Source organism: Aphelocoma coerulescens, chromosome 4 (genome assembly GCF_041296385.1).
Source record: "Aphelocoma coerulescens isolate FSJ_1873_10779 chromosome 4, UR_Acoe_1.0, whole genome shotgun sequence".
Taxonomy (NCBI): domain Eukaryota; kingdom Metazoa; phylum Chordata; class Aves; order Passeriformes; family Corvidae; genus Aphelocoma; species Aphelocoma coerulescens.
The window spans coordinates 985,589-994,928 of record NC_091017.1 but is presented as its reverse complement, the minus strand read 5'-3'; the positions used below and the strand labels follow the sequence as shown (position 1 = coordinate 994,928).

Here is a 9,340-nt window from a genome sequence, read left to right as displayed (position 1 = left end):
CCTTGCCCTACAGCCCACCATTCCCTATGGATTTGGAACAGCCTGATGAGAGGAGAGTGTGCCATTTACCCCACCCTAAGAGTCTGTTACTGTAGTCAGGAGTGCCAGGTTACCATAACAGGGGGAGTTATGGCAGCATGGGCTTAAAAATTTTCATTTCAGTTCCAGAAATCAGGCTGGCAAAAATCAACCAGAGTTTCCAAATAAAGCAAATGAAAAGTTAAAAGATCAAACAGATAACAAATGGATTTTTTATATAAAACTTTTAATAATACATTGATAGGAACAGTTACACTCTCACAATCAAACTCTGTGTATGTAAAGCACAGTTTTTTCCATTAGCTGATGGAGAAGCTAATTAGATATACAATCAAGCACAGAATAATGCGATTGTGAATATTTCTTCAGAAATGAATAGCAGGAATGAAAAATCCAGTAGAAATTAAATAAATTATAGTTGTTTTCTCTCTTATGTAGAAACTGCTCAACAAATAAATACATTTATAAATACCATGGAAATCACAATACATAAATACCAAATACAGTCTTATACATTCTGTAGGTTAGGTTTTTCAAGTTAGACATTACAGTTCACCATCTGGCCACAGGCTGACCGTGGTTCAGGAAGCTGTTGTTGACACAACATACTGGTGCACTCCAGGGGAGCAGGAGGATTCATCAGTTTGCTGGTGAAGTAGCAAAATTATCAGGCTTAGTGTAAATAAGCAGTGCTGCAGGTGCATTGCACCTCACTTCATGTGTTTGGCTAAAGTGGCTGCCAAGGGTTCTCAATCTCCTCCAGCAAGCCACTTTTCCTTCAGTGTCATGGCCAGCGTGTCCCATGGACAACACTGACCATTGTGAAAGACTTCCTTAAATACACACAGTTAAATAAATAGATAAATAAAACCATCTATAAATAACATCATAATGCTGATGCAGGATGTGGAAGATGGTCCACTGCTTGAATATTTCCCTTGACAGACGAGCAGGAACAGCTCCCAGATTTTTTTCTGTCCTGGTGTTTCTTAGAGAGGAGAGTCAGAATTTTGTTGAGCCCTGTTAAGAAGTGAGGGAAGAGGATAATTTAAAGGATGATTCAAGACAGTTATCACTGCTTAGCATTGCACAAACAGCTTAGGATGAGGGGTCTCTTTCCAATTCTTTGTGCTATCTTGAAGCACAAGGAGAATAAAGATGTTTTGAAAGCAACTACTGAAATCCCAGTGTGTGCATGTCTGGTGTCCAGCTGGGAAACCTCTGGAGCATGAGCTTCTGCAGTTGCTCACAGCAAGATCCTCATTAACTCAAAAATAGCAACTAAGTAAGGGGAAGACTACTTTTTTAAAGGCTTATTTTTCAAAGGGAGACAAACACTGCTGAGTTTCTTTCCCTGCAGATGGAGTTGCTGGTACTCAGAGGTTTGGTACTGACATACCAGCTTGAGCGAGGACCCTGCAGCACAGTCAGAAAAACTGATTCTAAAATTAAGCAGGAAGCTTCCCTGTTCTTTGAATCTGATTAAGAAAGAATGGGAAGTATCACTATGGAGTCCTACAAACTGGCTTTTTCTGGGAGGTTTGCCACTCAGCTGCCCAGATAGAGTGTGAATGGGACTTACCTGGCCAAAATTGCCTTTACAATCAGCTGTACCCAGGGAGCGGTGGGCTCCAAGCACACCTCTCTGCCATCCTTCAGAGTTGCTCTGCAAAACAGGAAATAAAGAAAAGTCAGGAAACTACTACATGGATTTGTTTTACTCACGGAATGTAACCTTGCATTTTTAGACCAGATAGTATAAATTCATCCCAACTATCTAGGTTAGATTTGGCTGTTTTGCTGTATGTGTTACATAGCTGAGGAGACCAGAACCGTCCAGAATTGTGTCTCTGTGTCTGCTCTCAAAGCAGTCGCACATTCCCAAAAATCTTTCCCAGCATATATGAATACTTGGTTTGGATTTGTTTACATTCGTAAAGCTTTCTTACACAATGATTGAAACCTTCACTGGTGAAAAGGTGTTTGAGCAGAATAAGGATTTTAACATTTTAGTGCCCTTGTGCTATTCAGACCAGTTTAGGTTGGTTCATTGTTTCCCTAAATCTGCTTGCTGGAACTTAATTTTTCTCCTTGAGACTGCCTGCCTAATAAATGCAGTATTGAATCTACACCATTACCTTGTGTATTAAGAACTGACAAGTCCATGAAATTCACATTCTACTACTAGAAATATTTAATATGTCCCATGACAGATAAACAACGATTGGTTCGGAAATATGTAAGGTCATTAAGATGGTGAAAAACATGGTGCTTCACTTAAAACCATTCCTCACAAAATAAGAACCAAGTCTGGCTGCGTGAGGCCAGCATGCTGACTGTGGTACTTGTGGAGCCTAAAAGCCCCACAGCAGTGGCAGCAGAGCAGGGGAAGAGGAAGTAGCCTCTCGCAGAGCTACTTACATGACTTCAACATTCTTGCAGTGGGGGCCGCTCTGTGTCAGCTTCACATCTTGAATGGATTTCGGGGGAATGAACTTGGAATGAGTAGCTATGCATTGGCACCGGAGCTCAGTTCCCATTCTTGCCAGGGTCTTACCTGCAAGCAGAAAAGGCAGATCGGTGTTTGACAAGTGGTCTTATGGTCAATATACTGGACATAAAGCACAGCTGCTCTATTGCAACAACATCCTCAGTTAAAACATCGCATTTGTCCAAGCTGCCTAAATCCTCACATTATAGGGAGGGTTACTTAGGTTTCAGGGGAGCTGATGCCCAAGTGCATTGGAAACTAAATCAACAAATCTTTTAAAAATGAACCCACATATTTTATCGTTACTTGTAGTGACTGCAATGTATGGTTAATTGCATTGTTTTAGTATCTGGATCAAAAAACTTGGCCACTCTACAGAAGACACAGCCCTAGATTTGTTCATTAATTGGCAGTTTGTCCATGCTTCTGTGTTCATATTGTTTGCTCTCCCTTTCCAACTGAGCATTACTTGCTTGAGGCAGCACAGTCATGAAGCAAAAAATATGAGATGATAAACTGTTCTTTGTGTGGAAGGGAGAGAAACATTAGAACACTTGAGAACAAAAATCAGTCTCTGGCCACAGAAGTATCTGTCTATAGCCACATACACTTCAAGTGAAACAGGAACAAAGCAAATCCAGTTGCATACTTCAAACATTTCCCACAAGATGTCAGTAACTCTTCAGTTCAAGGTCTACATGGTAGATTTCTGACTGAAGAGTGGTGCTGAAAATCTCTCAAAAGAGACTAACTAAGTGAGACACATAGAAAGCTACTCTGCATGGACAAGCATCTCAGTTGATGACCGGGCAAAACTACAGCCAAGAGGATTTTGGGAAGCTTCACTTACCTTGAGACAGAGCTGCTGAGATCAGGAAAAGAGCCAGGACAGCCACGAGTTTGCCGTTCATGGTTAGACAGGAGTTTTTCTCTGGGTTGTTAGCTCTAGTTCTGTGAGCTTGAGTGCCAGAGGATTGTTGATCCCAGCTGTGTGTGAGGATTGTTGACTCCTGCTTATATACTCTTTTGTGCCCAGTCTCTCTACTTTGCTGGCATGGAGATTGCGTTAGAGGAATTTCCCAGATGCAGTAAAAATGAGTCACATGACTGTTGTGAAACTTCTTCCTAGATGACGAGGAGTTATTCTGAGGATAATGATACAATGTATTAATTTATTAAAATATGTCTATGATAGTCACACATTCCAATTATTTTGGTAGACTTGTAAATTTTGTGCTTTTCCTAAGCATATCCTTATTTAATAATACAACTTTAGGATGGTTTCAGTTACATTTATGTTATCACTTTTTATTATTTTCTTCAGGGTTTTAACTCTTCTTTGTAGACATGCCAGGTCTACACTTGAGATACTGAATTTCTTATTCCCACTTACGGTGACAGCTTGTTCTTACCTGATATAGGCCACCAGAGTAGAATTCAGGCAGTGTTGAAATTACTGAGAAGCTTTTTACTGGGTCAGGATTTTACCTCAGCACTATTTTGATGTAAAGGATTTTCATTTTAGTTATTTTTTTTCCTCTGTTCAAGGGGCATGATACAAAGTAAAGTCATCACTAATTCTTTGTGTCTAGTAAGGGATTGAGACTGCAGTATTCAGAGCTTTCTGTAGGAAGCAGATACTGAATTCTAAATGGATCTGAAAATCATGCCTGTACTTTTCATGTTACACATGTTAATGAATGATAAACAGAGGAAGCTTTATATGCAAACTAAACAGCACGACCTGCTGAACACAACTGATTTTGTTTCCTTGGTAGGTCCAGACATTTTTAATAAGTCTTTTCTGAAATCTTTTTCAGTGACAGTAACCCTGTCTTAGCAAAGGGACACAACAGGGTGAGTTATGGCACTGTACAGACTTTTCTGTTAGAGAGCCTTGTTGCATGAATGCTGAGCGTTTATTTGCTGTGGCTGGGCATAATACCTTGCAAGAGAGACAATTCCAAGGGAAGATGGGCTCAAATGCTGAACTTCTGCTTAAATTAATTAATTCACTTTTAAATTTAATTAATTAATTCTATTTCTAAAGACAGCTGGAATGTGTGTGATTAGGAGAAAGCCTTCTGTTTCAGTGTAGTAAAAACATCATCCTTTTGACATGATGACTTTTGCTGCTTATCATCTTCAAATTCAAGGCTTTGTAGTTTTGGGATCTGTGGGTTGATAGAGGTACTTCTCCCCAAATCTGGAGACTTCATAAAAACTCAATCATCTTTAGCATGTGTAAAGCACTGTAATTTATTTACAGTAATAATTGAATAGTTTGCCCATAGTTTATTGTAGTTTCCTGTGTACCACTTGTCATTAACTTGATAAAAGGTATTTGTGATAAAAATTTGTTTCCCATCACTATGTGAGCGGTCCCAGGAAAAGATCCAGCAGCTTTGTCTGTCCTACCTCTTTCTGAGTACTGAGGTGACAAAAGATACCAGTTCTGACTCTTGATGGTGCTGCTCCTTAGCTGTGTCTCTTAGAGAACTTCAATGAAAAATACATTTAGTTCTCTGAAGGTATGAAACAGGAAAGGGTTTTGCCAGGAACTTAAGATTACGTTTTATTGTTTATGTTGTATTATGATGTATATGTTGTGTTATATTAACGTGTGGTTTCACTGGTGTCACATTGTAGATGTTGGATTTTTAACCAGTTTATTTGGAAGGAGGTTTTCCTGATGTTTTTCTTTTGATTTCTCTCTGCATCTCCACATATGTTATGCACTGAGGTTAATTAACATTTGATTAGAGATCCTACTTTTCTAAGTTACTATTTGCACCCTTATTATATAATTTTGGTGTGTGCTGAAATGTTATTAATATCTGAGGAAAAAAAAAGAGAATTCCCCTTCAAATCCCCAAGTGAAATCAGTGAGCGCTTGTGCTCCTGGCCAGCAGGCTCATCCATTTCCTGCGTGTGGCAGTAACGGATCTGCAGAAATCCCCAGGGCAGAAGTGAAGCAAGGAGTCTGCTCCACCTATGATTAGCCCTGGCCCTGAACTAAGGGTGAGTGTCTGTCTAAAAGAGCAGGATGTTTGTAATGGAATATAAATCCACTATGTTTTCTGAGAGCTGGAGCATCTCCTCTCCCTCCACTTTTTTGCTGATGCTACAGTTTCGTTGGGACTGTATGAAGGGGCAGTAAGAGAGACAACTGAGGAGTGAAAAGGTCGAGGCATGAGATCAAACCCAAAGGCCAGACACTCCTAAGCTGCGTTTCTGGGAGTGCCGTGTTTTGCCCAAGTTCTCCTTACATCCCTTCAACACTTTGCCCAGGATCTCATCCAGGCTTTGTCATGGGAACTGCAAATCCATTATGGGATTCTGGCAGCTTGTTTTCCTCCCAGCCATCAGAGATGACTTGTGCAAATGGAATTGCTGCTCCTTTTGAAGGATCGCGTCGCTGAGTGAGCTGATACTGCCGTGAGCAGAGCCTTCCATGCTAAACCCTGTTATAACCACGCTGGCAGTGAACAAAACAACACTTGCACAACAGTCTGATTACTGAAAGACTGCTGAAAAGGAAGCAAATAGCTCCCGTGCCTGTGTTCCAAGGCAGGATACAGCTTGTGTTCTCCGTGTTGCAGGATGGAAACTAGTGATTTGTCATGACTCATCACCTTGTCTAATGAGCACAAAAGTCAAAAGGGCATCTTTTAGGATTTTGATTGGGATCCGTTAGTCTTTGTATGTAGCAATGGATGCCCCTGCACAAGGGTCTCAGTAAGGGGGATTCAGGTGTACTGAAGCTGAGCTTCAGTCCATTACTGGTTTGAGTTGCTCCAGTTCCAGAGGAATGGTCCAGCTCCTGGGCTGATAAAATTACTCTGAAAAAATTAAGAATCTGTCTTGTTTTAGACAAATTCCAGCCTCTCCCTTGAGAAGTTGTGCACACAAGACTCAGAGGCCCAGGAGGTTAAGTTTTTGCTGTAATGAGGGTTCAGCCTGTCTGTCAACTCCTACCTCCTGTGTGTCCTCTGCTCCAGCTAGTCTTGTTCCCAGGGAAAATCTGACTCTGTCTTCTGAAACCACCTCCTTTTTCCCACAAAGGTCTTGGCATTCACCTGCCGTTGTACTTGAGCTGCAGAGAGCTGAAGGGACAAATACAGAAGCTGGGAAATAATCGCTTCCGCTGCTCAGAAGCTGTGCACAGTGTTGAGCAAACACTTGTGGATGTCTGCAATGAGGCAATGAGGCAAAATATCTGCTAGGTATCAGAAATGCTGTAGGAGGAAGTGATAGCAAGGGAAGGAGAAAGGCTTAGGTCAGCTCGTGGGGTTTTTCAAACTTCACTGTTTAAATATAGAAGGTTATGTAGCCTTAGTCAGATCACAGCAAGTGCTGGACTTTCCTGGATACCTCTGGAATCACAAAGTAGCAGTACAGCTTTCAAGTTGATTTGCCTTTTAATGTATTTATTATGTATTTATAATCTATTTTATTGTGTATTTTATAATGTATTTACAAAAACAGTAGTATGTTACCACATATTTATTTTTGATATATATTTCAGTTCTGTTTGAAAAAAAGTCAATTCTGTATTGTAGCTTTCACTTAAAAAATTGTTGTGGATTAAATGAAAAGTTTCATTTGCTCCAACTCAATATGAAAATGTATTGAAAATATTAATACAAGGTCCACCTAGAGAATTTTTGGGCACCAGCACCTGGGCTTTACCTGCCCTATAAGGCTGCATTTATTGCTTACTTGCATTTGCCTCTCATCAGCTCGGCCGGAGACATTTTCTGACTATGCAAATAAGACCTGGAAATGGCAGGAGGAAACACATGGTGATTTTTAAGACATTTGTGCCAGGAACTTTTGATTAAATTAGAAGCAGTCAGTGGCCATAACATGTCACACCTTCATCTCTGACTCTTATAAGTGAGATCTGTTTGGCATAAAAGCTGTAATATGTAAACTTGATGATCCAATGGATTTCAAGCTGCTGGACAGGTCAAATCTTACTGCTCACCAAAACCTGGTGGTGCAACAGCAGCAGGAAGACCTGGAAATGGCAGGAGGAAACACATGGTGATTTTTAAGACATTTGTGCCAGGAACTTTTGATTAAATTAGAAGCAGTCAGTGGCCATAACATGTCTCACCTTCATCTCTGACTCTTATAAGTGAGATCTGTTTGGCATAAAAGCTGTAATATGTAAACTTGATGATCCAATGGATTTCAAGCTGCTGGACAGGTCAAATCTTACTGCTCACCAAAACCTGGTGGTACAACAGCAGCAGGAAGGAACAGTGGATGTGTTCAGTCAGCTCATGGATTCAGATCTGAGTCCAGAGCTGGTTTGGTGAGGGGGCTGCTGGGGGTCAAACCTCAGAACCCAAACTCCTGGGGCTCACAAGATTGAACCCCACAGGGCACTTACGGCATTTTTGAGTTCTCCACCACTCTCACCATGTATGTCTAGTCTGATGATTGCTCTAGAATCTGCACTTCAGTGCTTTCTACCTCAGAAATTAGATTCATATGGCCAGCCATAAAGTGGGAAGCAAATCACTAAGACAAAACATCTTTTTGACTGTAGAAAGAAATCAATAATAAATCAAGGGGAATTGACACATTAACATTAATGTTTAGTCATATAAGCATTCCCTTGGACCCAGGAGAAACAACACAGAATAAAAATGTAAGCTGCAAAATCCTTTTGTAAAATGAAAAATGTAGTCTATTAGGGTGTCAGGTAGAACACGGTGCTAATAATGCCAAGGTCACAGGTTCAGTCCCCATAGTGGCCTTTCACTTAAGAGTTGGACTCAATGATCCTTCCGGGTCCTTTCCAACTCAGACTAATCTGTGACCTAACATGAGAGAAAAATATTGACCAAGTATTTTCTGTTATATTGAAATAAATAATGTCTTTTCTTCAGAAATATGACTTCTAAACTTCTTTTAGTATATATGTATATATGTGTCTCTCTGCCTTCATCTTCCTATCTGTGAATGGAAACTACAGCACAACAAATAGAAGTAACACGGGTGATGTAGCATCTCTATTTTTAGCTGCTCCCTTCTGAAAGCCATGAGCTCCCAGTCTTTACCCCGAGGCTGGCAGTGACTTAGAACTGTTGATGAGACAGGAGGCAGTTTAGGTATCAGTCTGTGCTTGCCTGCATCTTCCTTACACCCAGCCAAATACCATTTAGCTAAAGTCACTTATAAACACTCTTCATTCCCTGATCTGATATTCCTATCATACATCTAGCATCTCTCCTATGTGATGATGGTCAGCCTAGAGTAACTTACTTTTATAGGAGCTTTGTAATTTTTGACTATGTCAATCCCTTTAGCTACTTCCTGCAGGGAATTTCACCTGGTAGTTTGTTGCTTAATCAGTGAATCTCCTAAGGTCTTTCTGCAGTTCTTTATAGATGAGCCTTGTTTTCACATTATCATTTAGCGTGATCAGAGTTCTTCCACTCATGGCAAACAATGTTCCCAGACCCCTTGTGGGACTGCGAAACCAGATAGGACACTACACAAGGTGGTGTAAGAATCCATAGGTGACGTCCCTTTATCAGTTAAAGTTGATCTTTTCATTCTGCCCTTCATCTCCATGTATTCACCTGTTACTTATCCATTTCCAAGGCATGTTTCTTAGACTCACTATTTCCAATGTTTAGTGAGGGCTGTGAAAGGATTTCAGAAAGACAATTTGACTCTACCTATGAGACCTGCCACATCCATTGTCTTGTTGTCACCTTCAAACAGCTGCAACAAGTGTGTGAGAGACAACTTCCTTCAAAGCTACACAGATGCTTCCTTATTATGTGTTTA

The 9,340-nt window shown here is 40.5% G+C and overlaps 1 protein-coding gene across 1 annotated transcript; it reads right to left on the bottom strand.

The window, feature by feature from the left end:
- Positions 1–280: 280 nt before the first annotated feature.
- On the bottom strand, positions 281–3,508 carry LOC138108900 (interleukin-8). Its single transcript, XM_069012051.1, has 4 exons — positions 3,381–3,508; positions 2,461–2,596; positions 1,622–1,705; positions 281–1,059 (listed from the first exon to the last, which is right to left on the bottom strand). Exons 1-4 carry the CDS (start codon positions 3,439–3,441, stop codon positions 1,029–1,031), a joined length of 312 nt encoding a protein of 103 aa, XP_068868152.1. The 5' UTR covers positions 3,442–3,508; the 3' UTR covers positions 281–1,028.
- Between the last annotated feature and the right edge of the window lie 5,832 nt (positions 3,509–9,340).